The 18,117-nt window shown below is 25.7% G+C and overlaps 1 protein-coding gene across 1 annotated transcript in view; it reads right to left on the bottom strand.

Annotated features, from left to right (window-relative positions):
• Nucleotides 1-1,909: 1,909 nt before the first annotated feature.
• LOC130675368 (uncharacterized) overlaps nt 1,910-18,117 on the bottom strand; it is a 54,311-nt gene continuing 38,103 nt past the window's right edge. The window contains exons 6-10 of the mRNA XM_057480994.1: nt 17,089-17,378; nt 15,993-16,344; nt 13,675-13,987; nt 7,301-7,510; nt 1,910-5,789 (exon numbers count right to left, since the gene is read on the bottom strand). Of these exons, the coding sequence (XP_057336977.1) occupies nt 5,145-5,789; nt 7,301-7,510; nt 13,675-13,987; nt 15,993-16,344; nt 17,089-17,378 (1,810 nt within the window). The 3' untranslated portion in view covers nt 1,910-5,144. The remainder of the gene's footprint in view (nt 5,790-7,300; nt 7,511-13,674; nt 13,988-15,992; nt 16,345-17,088; nt 17,379-18,117) is intronic.

Raw genomic sequence — 18,117 nt, 5'->3', positions numbered from 1 at the left:
GGAGCTGCCGTACTGCAGAAATGTGTTAAGTATAATATGTACATAATTAAATAGACAGAATTTTAATAATTATGTTTATTGAGTTTCATTTAAATTTACAAATTAAAATCTAGTTTTTACAATTATTTTAAACAAACATAAATAATAATAATAATAATAATATTAATAATTAAATACATTAAAACTGTTTTATTATTTTCACGATATGTGCACACATAAATTACATAAATATCTAGTATATATTGTAATATTGTATTACGATAAAAATATTAAAAATCAATACGTCTATTTAAAAATTTCAAAAAAATGTATACTTAAATTTAACTGTTTATTTATTATTTTTTTTTTTTTAATTTATTATTTAGATAAAAAAATATAAAAGAAAAAAACTATACAATTTATTCGATTTAAATGATAATTATTAATTAATAAAATCATTGTTATTTATTTTATAAAAAAGAAATACAATTTAAGCAAATGAAAAATACTACGCGCTCTTAATATAAAATATTACTATTATTTAAAATCTATTTATTAGTTCACATATACAATATACGTAATTGAATTATTTATAACTAATTATCTAATTTTGAACAATTCAACATAAAAATTATTTATAAAAGTTTTTATTCATGAGTATTGTGTTACGATTGAAATATAATATAATTATAATGACATGCTAAGATCATAAATTATAAGTTTATGTTCAACAATAATTAATTATACACTATTATAATTTATAATTTTTCAATTATTCTTTCATTTTGGCAGTTTTGTGTAAAGTATACTAGATAAATTTTTTATTTATACAATAATTATTAATACGGCTATAGTTATTTACTTTATAAATAAAATTTGCCAATTAACGCTAACAATTATTTGTAAATAAAGCTATCATTAATATAAACATTTATATTTTTTCTTATACTTTAAAATCGAGTATTGGGATTTATATTTATAAATATATTATATAATATAATTTACAATTCTATCTATCGCAACAATATATATGAATTTATATATAGTTAAACTTCTTATATATTGGTTTTTATCAGATTATGTATATAATCTATTATATATGAATGTATGTATAAATATTTTCTTTATTCAAAGCTTTTGATAAATATTAATAAAAATTCTTTTATCTTTTCTTTGCTCTCGACATCAGCAACGTTTTTGCTCACTAAGCTAGATTAATATTCACAAATGAGTGTGTATATATAATATATATACCTATAAAAACAAAATTCCTTCCAAAATGTTGGGAAAACTTTCAAATTTGTAAATTCAAATTATTTCTGCATAAAAAATTAAAAAAAAAAAAGTACAAACCTGGAAGAAAAGTCCTCACTAGTTGAAAATATTTGACACTTTTAATTATTTTAAAGTTAAAAAAATGTTCAACTCCAAGTTTAAAATTTTCCCAATTTTGGAAGCTCACAGTCATGAGCATTTTTGGAACAAATTTTTTTACACGGGTATACATATATATATATATACATACTTGTAAGAATATGTCATTTTACAGTTTTTATTTTTCGGTAACTGTTCAAAATCTCTTAGTAAAAACTTAATACAAATTCTTCAGTCCCATCTTTAATTAAAATTTTCCAGATTGTTTTGAATTTTTGACAATTATTTATTACGGAAGAGTCAAATACACAACTAAAAAAATTAACTTAAATTAAAAATAATTTAGAAATTAAAGTTGACGCTTGATTGTACATTCTTAAAAATCGGATTTTTAAATTTTGAATTTTTTATACATCTAGTATTATATCTAGTAATAAAATGTTTCAGTATAAAAAAATATCAGATAGGAGTAATAGGAATTTCAATCTACCGATTGATATTTCTTAGATTATAATGAGATTTTTTTGAACACAAGTTATTGATATTTTGAAAAATTTTAAGCAAGAATTTTATGACTTAATAGTAAAGTTCAAAAGTAATAACGTAAATTATTTTTTATTAATCATAATTGTAATTCTTTGGTAAAAAGGGATAAATTTTGCAATAGAGTTTTCATTGTCTTCTGACAAGATATAAAACTAGAAAATTTTTGATTAGTCAAAAAGAAAAAAATGTTTTAAAATTCTCATTCGTTTATTCGAGTATAAAAGGAAAATTGAATGAGATTTTTCCTCGATATATTTAAAAATTTTTATTGTAATTCAAAAAAATTTCCGTCTTTATCAATCATCCGGCTCTATGAGCATACAATTTATTAAAAAAAAGCTGATTGAATGAAATTTGTATGTCAGTTTATTAATTTCAAATATTTAAAATTTATTTTTTACAAAATTCAGATAAAATTTCTCGTCACTGCTAAAGAGACTGAATATTAAAAAAAACAATTTACATATTTAATCATTTCATGCTTCACAAAGCAGTATGATCAATAAGGTTGAAAGGACATGTTTTAATATTAAAAAATATCAACAAAATGTATGTATAATAAATTACGCAAGTTAATGTCAATCGCGACGTAAAATTCAAACTAACGATAGATTTCAAACGGTTTAATTTTTAAATTTATAATTAAAAAATTTCGAACAGTAAAGATAAAAAATATGAATTCTGTAAAATCACATATATTTATATATGTATATTTTATCATAAGACGTTTAACTGTATTAGTAACAGCCATTAAATAATTTTGTTTGTAAATTGTTATTAATTTAATCGTATGAAATTCATATAATAATTAATTAATAATTTCTTTTATTCAATTACATAAATTTAAAAAAATATAAAAATAAAGTTTTGATATTGTAATTAAAACAAAAATTATTTAAATGTATTCACGAAATTTTTTTGTTAGAATGTAAATGTAAAATGAAATGAATATATTTTTTTTTCCTATCTCTTTCATGCTCATGACAAGAGAGAAAAATGAATAAAATGGAAATTCTGATATTAAAGGGATCATATTCTATCCCCTTTAAATATGTCAGCGCTGGACGTTTTTTTTTTTCCCTCTTTTAAATTTAAAAATGTAGAATCTGCATTCAGAGAGGATTTACCTCAAGTTACTAATATTAGTTTCATTCATAATTAAACAATTATCATCGAAAAGATTTGAAATCTAATTTATCAATTATTTATTTAATTATTCCAAAAAGAGAATTTCAATTATTTTATTTTTTATGACCACTATGAAATTGAATTATCGTATTATTATCAAATATTAATAGTATTTAATATAAAATTTGTAAATACATATTTTATGTTTTTTTTTATACTAATAGTGTCATTTATAATTTCTACGTTATCTTTAAAATCGCATAGCGAACGCAGTATTTATTATTAATTGGTTAGTACTTCAATTTATTAACGATTTATAATTTTATAACTTTTAATTAATTAAAATTTTATTTTTAAATGTTTTTTAAATTTCAATACTTCAATTATTTAATTATCAACAATCGAATAATTCAATTAGTTTTTAATTGGATGAAATAATTGTCTACTGAAAATAACGTTTTTTTTTTTTTTGATAAAAAATTTTTATATTTTAATTACAACATTTTTTTCCGATAAATATTTTTATTTCTATTTTTGTTCATAAAAATTTTTAGATAAATTATATTACGGTACAACACAAATTTGCCTTTAAAAAATGTAACATTTTTTATAGATTTTTACGCACTGAACACTATGGCGTAAATTGAAATTTCATGTCCGAATTTCAGAATATGGTAATTGAGTTTCAGGAATATAAGTTTAGATATTTTTAAATTTAATTTTGAAACTTGCAAATGTTCGAGTTGTCACTCAAACCTTTAATTTTTTAACAATAAATAATAGTTTTTATTAAAAGACAAAGTTTTTTATTGTAAATTCAATTTGTAGTTTGAAACATAAAATATTTTCGGTGGTTTTTTTTTGCAACTTTCTTTTGGGTTGTCATGTACCAGCAATAAATCACCTTCCGTACTTATTTTTTCCTTTTTTTTTATTATATATTTATAGCTTGGAAATATTCTAATGTAATTTTTTTTCCTTGACACTAAAATTAATTATTAAATTTTTCAAATTAATTTTAAACTTTATATTTTTTTCTCAAGTTTGTCATTAACATCCAAGTAATTACTTATTAAAAAGTTAATAACAATATCGAAGCATAAATAAATAAATTATTAATAAATAGAACTTTTAGAAAAAAAAGACAACTGTCAAAAACAATCTTCTGGAATTCATTGGTAAACTTTCAACAAAATTTTTTTACGGCATCACGTGCACAGAAAACTTTAAATTAAATATTTTGCTGAGTTTTTAAAAAATTTTTTAAAATAGCATTTAAAAGTTTGGATTTATCGGGGTTGTGATTCTGAAATTTTCCATAAAATTAACCAGAGAAATTTGTAAACTTTCGTACGGTGGCTCGAAACATTTTTTTAGATCCAATAATATCCAATAAAAAAAAAAGTCGTGTAACTGCGACATCATTCAACTAACTCATTAATTCATAATTTTCAGACTGGTTTAAAATAATACTATTTTTTTGTCTTACACATACGAGTATCCTTGTTGTGCTCCAATTCAGTTAAATTGTACTTAAAAATTTAAATATAGAAATTTTATTCATGCAAATTATTTGCACTAATTTTATAAGATACTGAAGTTAGCCGTCTAAAAATTTTTGAATTTTTTTAGAAACAATAAAATATAAAAAAAAATTTTTTTCAAAAAATTGCACCTATAGTTTTTTAAATTTTCTACAGGTGCATATTTTTAGTTTTTCTTTTTTTTTTTAAATTGAATTGTTAAAAAAATAATCGAAAATTGTTAATTGCCTGCTAACTTCGGGTCATAATTTTGTTAATTATCATAATTTTTCAACTATAAAAAATAATTTTTCAGCACATGCGTATTCAGTTTGTAAAAGTTGAAATTTTTTAAAGGCTTAAAAAAAAATATTTATTCTTGTACTGTATCTCTATTAAATTGTACATTAAAATTTGATAATATTTAATTTTTTAAATATATTATTTGAAAACTTCTTTTTTCATTCAAAGACTTATTAATATTATTGTTAATAATAATAATAATAATTATTGTTATAAAATATTTAAAATGGTGCATGCAGCTAACTATATAAAGTAGCACAGTCTTTATAAATTTATCACAAATATTGTTTATTACTTAAACTTATTTTTATTTTTAGCATTTTTCTGCAATTTGCTTATTTTTAATCGACAAATAAATCCACCGGTGTAATTAATATCAATACGCTCGCCGTCTTCAACGGCAGCAACGAAAGCTTTAACAGCTTTAACATTAATATCTTTAGCACTTATTTCGACTAAATTACCTGGATATTTATCTTTAATCCATTTGCCTAATGTAGTGCACTGATTTTCCGTAAGTTTAATACCATCGAGACATAGCCAAGTTAGTGATTGTAAATTAGCAAGTACTGTTTGTATAAAGACATGCTCTATTTGTATACGTTTCACACTGTCAGTAACAACAAGACCATTAGCTTTTAAAAAACTTAAATTACAAAGCCGTAAATTTTTCGATATGTGTTTCATTGTTTTATCACTATTTTCAAGTGTTATTTGCCAGTAATTTATTCTTAATGTTTGTAAATTTTTTAAATTCATTGCCAAAGATGAAAAAAATTGTTGTAATATTTTATCATCAATAAATAATTGTGAGCCATTATTATTACCTATTTCCGATTTATCTAATGATAAATCTAAATCGCTTAGTACTGTAAATCCTGCGATAAATGGCAGTAATAAAGGACCACGCAATGCTAATCTATCGTTGACTGAAACCTAGAAAAAAAAAATACAAATTTATTAATTATAATTGCCATATGTTGGGGGTTTTACGCAGCGGTAGCAGTTCAGTATGTAATCAAAATAAATCAGGTTTCAAGTCCAGCTGACGTTGATTTATCATTAGATTTAAAAATTTATAATCAATTTTAAAGAGATAGCATACACAGAAAAACTGTATCATATTTTTTTAGGAAAATATGTTTTTTAGTTCAGTTTTTCAAGTTCACGGTAAAACTATCAAACATTTTGACATGACGGACTATTAAATGCAGCGTTGCATAGAACAGATTTTATACTAAAGGGAGATTTTAAAAGTAAATATTTCTCTACTAATTGGAAAAACGTACGGTCAATTCAAGATAATTTAGGTAATAATTCATTTTTACGCTCGGAAAAAAATAATTCAAATTTAAGGGGTAATGTTAACCGATTTTCAATTCAATTTGATTCACAGACAAACACTGGAAATTTAAAATACAGAGTTTTAGAGTTTTTTAAAACTAGAACAGAGGGCTTAAAATTTCGTAATTTAAAAAATTCTAATTCGTCTCCGAGAAAATTCTTTTAAAATTCTCATTTACTCTACGAGTGCAACAAAGCTAGTCCCGTTTATTTTTCTGAGTGTGAGAAAGAGGTCCGATGGCGTTTCCTCTTAAAAAGATCTAAATTTTTTTGAATTTTTTTTTTTTTTAAGACCTGAAATCTCTTTTAAAATAGTAATTTTTAATTTTTACATTTCGATAACTTGATTCTTTTTAGTTTTTATCCGCCTAGATCTCCACAGATTTTCATAGATCTACTCTCTTAAAATGAACTAGTAAAAAGTACAACATTCAGTGAATATTCATTGCACAAATAGTCTCAAGTATATCACTAATTCAATCAGTGATATACTTGGGACTGATTCGCAGTGAATATTCACTGATTTGCAGGTCTTTTCAGTGATTAATTTTAAGAGAGTAAATCATAAAAAAATCGATTTCCGTAGATCTAAATTATTTTTTTTCCAGTATTTTTTTTTTATTTGATATATTTAGTTCGCTGTACAGGAATAAAAATTTTATTTAAAAATAATTTCTATGCACTTTTGCTTGATTTTAATTGCTCAGAAAAATTCTAAAATAAGTAAAAAAAAATAAAAAATTATATGGTTGTTGATTAAAAAAAAAATCTGATAATGATAAATAATTTATTTAAAAATAGTTTGATATCTGCCGACGAAGCAGATGAAGTAGGCAGAGTAATCTTTAAATGTCAATAAGCAATTTATTATCACATCCTTTATATCTTCTGATTTGGATTTTAAATTGAAAAATGTCAAACCGTATATGAGCAATCAATAAAGTGCGAATAGAAGCTTTGACCGATGTTCCTCGGGGTAGAATAAGCTTCAAGCTCGTTCTCTTTGTATGAGAAAGCTATTTGTCAGAGTCTGATGCTGCTCACTCGATATCATACGATATATATGTATATATACATATAGATACATATAAATATATACTCACTTGAAAGCCGGCTAGACGAAGGAAAACTATCGTAGGGCATGTCGGGGGTGGTGCGGCTCTCAACAGTTCCGCTCCGACGTCGTCTCTACGACCTAATCTTGAAAGTGGACCTTCGTGGACGGCTAGATGCAGACGGGCATTGCACAAATTTAATTCACGTACACTTGTGCACATCAATAGCTCAGCAAATACTGCTAGACTGTCAGATTCCTGTAATTTATTCATCAGACATTTATTATAGTACTTTGTTAATGTTTGTACACCTCTTTAATTAAAGTTAACAACCTAAATTATTTTAATGTTAAAATAAACACAATTAATTTTTTTAAATTAACATTTCATTAATTTTGATTAGTTTTAAATTAAAAAAAAAAATAATAAGGTAAGAGACCCAGTACTTGATGAGGGAACTAGTACCCGATCACTCGTGTATTTGTATATCTATATTTACTAAATATAAGTACACTAATGCATGGAGTGATCGAGTACTAGTCCTCTGATCGGGTACTATGTCTTTTACCTTAATAAAATTAAAAAAATTTTTTTTTTCTGTAATTAAATACACTGTGAAAAAATTGCGGCGTAAACCCGCATTAAATTCGGAGTGAATACAGAGCGGATGACTGTTTACTTATTTGATCCCTTCAGAGTAAAATGCACACTGAAAAGGAGTTTATTTTATTATTAAAAATCCAAATCGGAGTGAACGCGGATTTAAATAAAATCCAGACTCTGAAATCACTCCGCTAAAAAAACAAATTCTCTCTATACTCCGTATGCGATGTGATTTTTGTCTGAAACTCCGTAACTTCGAGTGATGGAGTGATTTCGGGTTGAAATGAAATCCGTAATCACTCCAAATTCACTCCCAACTTTTTTAGTGTAAGATAAGAGACCCAGTACCCAATCAGGGAACTAGTACCTGATCACTCATATATTTTTACATCTATACTTACTAAATTTTACTAAATATAGATATACAAATACATGAAGTGATTGAATACTAGTTCCCTGATCGGGTACTAGGTCTTTTACCTTAAGTAATTTTTTATTTTTTCTAGCATTCTTATCAATTAATAATCACTTCCAATAGTCATGGAATGTATGGTAAATTAACCTTTTTTCAAATCCCCTGATAATCAAATTATTTATAAATATATATATAAAAAAATCAAAGCAGCTTTGAGTAAATATAAACTATCTAGTATTAAATCCGTTATAAAAAATATATATTTAAATAAAAAAATGCAACGAAAAAAAATAAAAAAATGTATATATTGAAATCCGATTTAATAGTAAGCCAAGGAAGTAAAGAGATTAACTTTAATAGACGTCGGATTTGAAATTATTTCCGTTTGACTTATCAATGAAATCGTTGATTTGGTTTATTCGAAAATCAATATTTTATTATATTTACTTTTCTTTTATTGAAATACCATTAAGATTAATATTTTAAGTAAATACTTAATCAGCTAGTCATATATTTTTACTTAACTTTACTGTTTCATTTTTTTTTTTTTTTTTTTTTAAGATAATGATAATTATATATATATTTAAAAGTGAAATTGCATTTTAATTTATCAAGGCGGATCGTAGATAATCTAAATTTTGTGGAGACAGTATATTATAAGGTGATTTATGAAGTAATTATAACGTATACGTAAGCTAGGTAATAAAGTGTTTGTATGTATTTAAATAAACCAGAGTTTATGGGTCCTCGTGTAATAACCGTTGGATTATCTCTAGTAGACTTTAATATACGACAAAACCGAGTGATAACATATATAACAGTCTCAATGTATTCATTACTCATTCAACAACCTTTTTACCTCTTTTTCAATTTTTTAAAAACCCGAATACTTTTAAATTACAATGAATTTAATGATTGCTGTCATTTAGCTTTACACATAATATTTTTAAATAATTTCATTTAAACCTTTGTCTTTTTAAATTATAATTATATTTTACGTCAATTTATACCAACGTTCAACAATAGTCATAATCATAATAATGATTATAATAAAATATTAAATTACTTTAATAGTTTTTAAGGTAATAAGATTTTTTTTGTGTATTATAATAAAATGAAAATTAACGGGGACGATGAAAATAAAAATAATAATAAATACTTATTAAGTTTTATTATGCTCGGTATTTTTTCTTCAACTTTCTTTACACATGTAACACTTATAAAAAGACACACGTATGTATAATAATTCTATAGATAAATCCAATTAACCTAGATGTACTAAAAAAAAAGTATAGAAATTTTTAAAAAATGAAAAGAAAAAAATTCTATTTAAATAAATTGAATAAAAAAATTTTATAACCCGGGATTATTTTAGGCAAAAATGAAATCTTTCGCGTTACTAATTCTAAAAGGGCGTATAATTTTTAGGTAGATTTTTCTAAAATCTAACTATTGTATTTGTCCTCATGGTCGATTTTTCAAGCAATTTTGTCACAACCTATCATAATTAGTTGAGTAGGGTTCGAAAATACCATCCGTTAAAAAATTTATATATGTATGTATATATATATATATATGGGATATAACGCAGTTTTGAGGACACGATTACGCCTACAATCTTTATCAGACCTTAATGAAATTTTTCACACTTATTCTATGGGCGATTATCACAGTTAAGTTCGAAGATGGGCAAAATCGGTTGATTAGTTTAGAAGTTATGGCTTATTGAAATTTCCATGATTTTTTGAAAAAATCAATTTTTTTCCACATTCAAGTTCATATAATTTTAAAACTAATACTCATAGACAATTTTCGTAAAAAGTATCTGAAAGCTTGTCTAATAAGCTTTAATTTATGACCTTAGACTTTATATTTCGACCATTTCATCCTATAATTTGATGGCCTTGAAAATTTTAATGGAATCAAAAAATGTTGAAAATATGGGTTTCATTCCACATAACTTATGAATTTCCCATTATAATCCGGTTTCGTCAGTTGTATTTTATTGTGCACAAAATAACCTGTAAATTTCACTGCTATTTTATATTTTCAAAGTATTTCTTTTATTACTTATGATGGATCAAATGTACCTCTACTCCCGATGATTATCACTGGTCTTGTCATTACGATAGCACCTACAGTTCTTATCGGATCTTAATAAAATTTTCCACACTTATTCTATAGGCGATTATCTTGATCAAGTTCAAAGATGGGCTGAATCGTTCGAATAGTTTTGAAGTTATGGCTGTTTAAAATTTTCACGATTTTTCGAAAAAATCAGTTTTTATTCACTTTTAAAGTTTATATAACTTTAAAACTGAAACTCATAGATAATTTCTGTAAAAAGTATTCGAAAGCTTAACTAATAAGCTTTAATTTATGACCTTAACTTTTATGTTTCGAGTATTTCTTCCAATAATTTGATAGCCTTGAAATTTTCATGAAATCAAAAAAAGTTGAAAATATGGTTTTCATTCCACGTAACTTATGTATTTTCCATTATAATACAATTTTGTCAGTTGTACTTTATTGTGAACAAAATAACCTGCAAATTTTACAGCTATTTTATATTTTAAAAGTATTTCTTTTAATATTTATGATGTTTCAATCGTACCTGTAGTCCTAAAATTATACCTGATCTTGCCATCGTAATAGCAATTACAATTATGATCTTATACTAATTAAATTTTCTATACTTTTTTACGTGAAGGTTACTTTGTTAGGTTACCTATATAATGTTTTGTCGAATCAACTATCTGAAGTTCTCTATCGAAAATAGTCGTCTTTTTTTACCCTCACTCTAAGAAAGCGAGCCTAATATCATATCATGTCTATATACACTAACATGTATCACAAGATATGTCTGTATGTGACTTTTTATAAATCTACCTTCCATTTCGGCTGCCGAATGGCCTTTTTTTTTTTTCATTGCCAATCGTTTTGTAAACTCATTTTATAGCTACAAATAGAAAAAAAAATTTTTAAAGCTCTTTTGGCTATCTAAAATTTTTTTCCCATTTTCGGCTTTAGAATAAGTCTACAATATGATTAGCAATTAAAAAAAAAAATTATACGCCCTTTTGGTTTTGAACTTAGTGACTAAAGCCAAAAGTGTGTACATATAAAAATATGATGTTCCCTTTTTGGGTAACTAAATTTTTTTCATAATTAAAATTATGAGTGAAAAACATTCTTTACACATTAAAAAACGAATTTTCAAAGTGTCAAGGAAAGCGTGTGTTAAAATTCTGAGTGTTGAATTTTTAACACTTTTGTGTGTCAATTTAACATACAGTATTTATCTTGTTTGAACTGCTGCAATCGATTGATTTTTTAACTCACAAAAATTGTATTTTATACTAAAGTATCACTTTTTATAGGGGAGGGTGAGGCATAACGGTCCCCTGAAGCCGGTAATTATTTTTTATGGCTTTTCATCTCTAGATCAACCTAATTTGGTCCTTTCTTAAGCAATTCTTAAGCCCCCTTCCAAAAAAAGCTTATAAAAGATTTTTGTTTTTTTTTTTGGACTTCAAATTTATTAAAGAAAAAATTTATTTAGCTGATATAACCAGTTTTATTGAAATTTTCATTTTTTGATTTTAACCATAATATAATCTATTGACCTAAAAGAGCTTTAATTAATAAATTTTTCAAATTCATTTTAGTCTAAAAAAAAATCATTTTTCTGTAGCAAATTTTTTTTTTTCAGGTGGTCCATTATGCCCCAGATATCGCAGATCAGCCTAAAATATCTTTAAAACATCAGAGATATATATCTCACGATATCATGATTTGACCGAAAATGAAAAAAAAAATTTTTACCGAGTTTCTGAAGGGGACCGTCGTGCCCCACTCTCCTCTATGTTACGGTCAAATCAACACAGAAAATATGTTAAAAATATTCTCGACCATCACAAAAAAATTCTTGGAAAATTTGTTACTTTTAACATATTTCGGAAAAATTATAATTTTGCAGTTACGAGATTTACCCAGAAAGGGGACGATAAGTCCGTTTAAAATTATTGACGCGATATTTCAATTATTTAAAATAAATAAAAATTTTTTTCATTAAAATGAAATTTATTTGACAGGTATGTCAATCAAATAATTTAAAAAAATTTAGTCAATAATTAGTTCAGGCAAGTTGTTAAGAAATCATCTTTTTTTTTTAAATGAATTTAAATTATTCATATAAATAAATTTTATTTAATTAATTTATTGGAATGAATTAAAATTTTCATGGTGAAATTTAATTAGTTTAAAACAAAGGGGTTGTAATGAAATTAAAATGTATTAATTATTTTATCTAATATATGAATTCATTTAAATGATTTCCTTTGATCATTTTCAATTACAAGATTTAATTTATTTAAATTAGTGAGCTAATTTAATTTACTTCAATAGATACTTTAAATTTTATTGGTGAATGTAAGAGCGAATTTAAATTGATATTGAAAATTTAAATATTAAATAACTGGAACATGTTAATTCGATTAAAAAAATTTAACTTATTCAATAGATATATTATATATAAAAAATGGAAAATTTGTCTGCTGAATTACCGATAGAAGTGTAGCCATAAGTATTTTGTTGAAGAGTTAATGCTACTGAGCGGTAGCGTAAAGTATTAGAGTGACTTGTGATTAAAAAGTTGAATCTCGGTGTATAGATGTATAGATATATGTACAGTCGGTATATATATAAGAACATGAACTTTACAGAGATATTTTGAGATGAAGAATACAAATACAATGCACTGGTTCGTTTTCACAAAGATTCACAAGGGACTGAACCTGAAACTAGTATAAGCTCTAGAGATGGTACTTGGTAATTGGAGACTTTGCTTCCGTGGCACGTTTCGATATTCACGTTTGGTGTAGGTGTAGGTGTAGGTGAAGGTACATGGTTCCAGGGTATGAGAAAGTTTAACAGTTTTCGAATAATGGGATGCAATGAAATGTCGCTGAGAGAATATATATATATAAATATATACATATACCTGTCGAGTGCAAATGCGCTCAAACTTTAGTCGTTCATTGTTATAGAGATGGGTTGTTGAGAATTTGTGGTTCGAATCAAATGGTCACCGAGTTCCAAAGTGTCTTATTAAACTATTATTTAAGTTTTCATTACAATCGGCTTATGCATTGACTATTTACTGATATATATTTTTATTATAAAGTGTAAAGTAATATGTTCAGTATGAGAAATTACTTTGGTATGTATAGAGGAAGTGATATACAGATAAGGCATCTTTTAAAGGACCCAAAAAATTTGAAATTTTTATTATTTTTTAGAAGGGTAGAATCATCTCACTTTGAAAATTAAAAAAAAGTGAAAAATAGTGAAAAGTTTAATTCAAATAAGAGTTTATAAAATGATAAATAACTAAGTTCGTTACCTCTATTCTAAATGTCCATCCTTCAAGACTCAGTAGACGGAGAGTTTCATTTCTCGCGAGTGCATGGCATAGAAGTCTCGAGGGATGATCATCAATTGCAAGACGAGGACTGGCTAGATCAAGAAGTTGGAGACACGGAGCTTCAGTAAGTGCAAGAACAAGAGGCATAATATCTATTGGCCTTGAGGCACCGGCTGCTCTTACAGCATCTAAATTTCGTGCTCGTCTGATTGTTTCTCCTAGACAACTTGCATCCAGACTTCCTTGCAGACATTTTGAGACATTCAAAGATCTTAATTTGCAGTTTTGTTCTCTGCAACAATTGTTATAAGATATTGATCGCGGTTAAATTACTGTATAAACTGCGGGTGCTGTAATAAAATATATAACATTTTTTTTTTTTTTTTCATATATCGAATTTCCCTCAGATAGACGATCAATTTACTCGGTGTAAAAATTATTTGAGATCATATTTCTCGTTCAAATTTTATACATTCACTATTTTTACTACTTTTTAGCCTTTTACGTGTATTTATTTTCAAATGAAATCAATTTTTTTTTATTTTATTAAATTTTCACAGCAAAGTTTGCATGCAAGCGAGTTATTAAATTTTTTTTTCTAGTTCCGAAAAAAATACCGGCTATCATTTAACAACTAACGTCTTTTGATTGATCAATTTGAATAATTAATGAAATGCCCACATATGTATAACCCGCCTTTTATTTCACTAGTTTCTATTTGATCAGTTAATTTTTTTAATTTTTTTTTTTTTTTAGTTTTACAAATCAATTTTACCTGAGTAATATTTGGCAATCTCATTACACAAGCTGACCCGGTTCGTTGTGCAAACAAAAACGTAAATTTAAATTTTCTCTCTTTATATATGTGCATTTATTATGAGGGTGAGTTTCATCGAACCATGTTGGTGAAGTTTTTTTTATTTTTAATTCATTTCTTTATTAAAAGGCTTTATATGCTTATTCATATTTATACGTTTAAATTTTATTTTATTGCTTACCGTCAAATACATTTGTAATTAGCTTTTAGTAGTTTACTTTTTTGTTAATTAAATTTATAAAAAGTTTTTATAATGAGAATATTTAAAAAGTTTATAACAAATTTATTAAAATTCATGAAATGTATAAAGGAATTTTTTTTATAAATTAATTATATTTTCTTTTAAATGAATTTTAAATTAAATAATTAATTATATACATATTCTGTTGTGTACAAAGACCAGTAACTAGGACACTATCAGTATTAATTAATACGCAGTGTAAATTTATACTGACAAATTACACCGCAGTATTATCATAATTAATTAACTTTTCGGTCAATTATAAATATCATTTTGAGAGTAATTTTGAAAGAGAGATTATTGACATAATTCTATACGTTGTCAAAAAAATTTTTGATTATAATGAAAATTAAAATAAGAAAAATTATTAAAAATTTGTGTAATTAAGTTATTTAAATTAAGCGAAAATTTACATAAGTCAGAAACGCCTTGTAAACTTAAAATAAACGAGCAACTTGCAGTCACTACGTCACTGCCCGAGTATCACTACCAAATATAGTAAATATCATTAACTCGTTTATTAAAGTCTTAAGAATTTACTTTCATATTTTTTCATTGATTCGCAAACTAATTGATTTCAATAATTGTATTAATTATGGGATTTTTTGAAAAAATATATACACGGTCAAATTTTTTTCGTGTCGTCAATATATTTTTTTTGCAAAATATATGTGCTACGATGAAAATACAAAAAACTGATTAAATTTTGTGGGTTTACCAGAAGGCTGCTGTCTTTCATTGATACAAAAAAAATTCAGTATCTAATCTCAGAGTATTTAACATTTTTTATGTCAATAATTTTATAAAATCATGAATTATTATTATCATATAAACATGGTATGGACTGAACTTTTTTTTATTCTCTGTTTATGATTTAAAAAAAATTAGAACAATTTTTTGTAAGGTAAAAGACCTAGTACCCGATCAAGGAACTAGTACTCGATCACTCCATGTATTTGTATAGATATATTTAGTAAAATTTAGTAAATGTAGATATACAAATACATGAGTGATCGAGTACTAGTTCCTTGATTGGGTATTGGGCGGCTGCCCAATTTCAAAACACAGTATCTGACAAAATTAAAATTTTTTAATCATGTTCACAAGACTCCACTGTAACTAAAAATACTAAAAAATCGATTTTGAAAAATTTCTCCCTTACTATCTTTTGAAATTGGACAGCCGTGGGTCTCTTACTTTATTTATGTATATTTAATTGGTATGATGTAGTATAATTACCGTATGGTACTGAAAATTTCATGGAAACCAGTTCCTTGATGGCAGGCAACGTCACATGTAGGAAGCGGATGCATCACAGGGAGACGATGACAAAGTACGCTGTCACTATTTCTCTTGCTATTACCAGAACTGCTGTCTTTGTCATTATCGTTTTGTGGAAGTGTGCCATTAGCAGTTGCTGGACTAGGATTGAGGCCAATACCTAATGGCAGACGTGGTAACGTTGCTGGTCTAGTCAAACTCCCGTAAGCTGCGAGGGTACCACGTGGAAGAGAAGAGTAGCACCGATTAACGGATAATGTTCCGAGTGTGTTTGATGCGCAACCGCTGCTTCCAGAGCCTGACCCAGACCCTGTATTTTATTTATACTAATTATCTATACAATTAATGTTTCATACTATACATTTACTAACTATTTATCTCTCAGTATAGGGGAGAGTCGGGCAAAATGGAATACTGCGGGTAAAATGGGGTTTCAAAAAACTCAGCGAAAGAATTTTTATTTTTTAATTGTGATTTATAACTCTTACAATTGCGTTTTTGCAGCTTAAAGTATCCAAGAATTATTTTTACAAAATTTTTAGGGGTTGACCCATTTTACCCGATTTTTTTTTTCATTAAAAGCAATCAAATATTTCTTCTAAAAGGAATTCATAAATTTCATCGCGATAAAATACTTTTTTAAGTTACTTCGGATTTTTAGAAAATAAATTTTGAATTATACTTCATATCTTTTAATTAATTTTTATAATTATTAACAGTTACTTTTTGATGCGTAGAAATTGTAAGCAATACATTCATTTTATTTATAGTATTAAAGTTAATGGACTCGAGTCGAAAGTTGAATAAATGAATTTAAAAAATGATAAAAATAATAGTCATTCTAATGTATATAAATATATATTTAATGCAAAAGTATTTGAGCTTAAAGGATTTAGAGTTTGCGGAAAATGTTTAAGTTAAATTGGATGAGTATTTTTTTTTTGTCAGTTATCTGGATGGATGAATGGTGAATAGATATAAGATATAAGTAAAGATTTTTATAGTAAGCTACAAATTTAGTTGGCAAGCGAATATCATAGGAAATTGAATTTACCCATACTAATCCCAGAGCTTGATGGATCTTCACTCTTAGTTCCCCAGCTTCCGGCAAGATTGAGTGCAAACAAAGGTCTTTCTTTGAGAAGGTTTGCAACAGATGCCAAACCATCACTACCACAGCTCAAATGGGGCAAGTGTAGTGCCTGTACTTGAGCACAATCGCGGAGTGTCTTGCAAACCCTACTGACTTGCTCGCTGGACAGATTCATATCGAGTACCACTCGTGATAGGTGAGGAGATGCATTTCTTAAACCTTGACAGAGAGCACACACTACACACTCCAGTCTGTAACAAATGATTCAATGCATTCTTTTTTTTTTTCAAGTGACAAGTAATTGAATTTAATGCATTTTCTGCTCAAGACAAATGAAATTATTTGTTAATATTTCTGAAAGGTTTAAAATTTTATTATTCTTTTATTAAATATTTTTTCATTCTTTAATAAATGATATTTATCTTTGTGAATTTTATTTTTTATATTTTTTATCTTATCTCAATAGCGCGGTAGCAATCCCAGAAAAGCTGGACAAATAAAGATTTTATATTTTCTATTACTTTAGTAAATGTGTAGATTCCTCTTAACTTTTATTGTATTTTATTTATTTTATATTTTTCTTAAGTTTACTTGGAATTAATTTTTCTTTACTTATATATTTTCACATAATCATTATAAGTCTTTTCTTTAATTTAACAAATAGCTGCGTAAATTTTCATCCTTGATCCTGGGTAATTTTAGTTTGTTAAGTTATTTTAAGAACGTGTAAAGAATGTTGGTAGAAAATTTTGTAGCTTGGCTTTTACTTTCAATTTATTACTTATTTAATTTTTTCTTAAGAATTATTGCGCTATTGTACTTTTTTATTTTTTATTTTTCTATATATTTTCACGGATCTAGACAATATTTTAGTGGTTTCTTTTTGTACTGTAAAACGTATATTGCACTACACTATTGCTCGTTCAGTAAATTATTTCATTTAATTAAATTTTACTCAAAAATTTTGTTAACGCGATATTTTTATTAAAC

Source organism: Microplitis mediator, chromosome 10, assembly GCF_029852145.1.
Source record: "Microplitis mediator isolate UGA2020A chromosome 10, iyMicMedi2.1, whole genome shotgun sequence".
Taxonomy (NCBI): domain Eukaryota; kingdom Metazoa; phylum Arthropoda; class Insecta; order Hymenoptera; family Braconidae; genus Microplitis; species Microplitis mediator.
The sequence above is the reverse complement of the archived record's forward strand: the minus strand, read 5'-3'. Positions and strand labels throughout refer to the sequence as shown.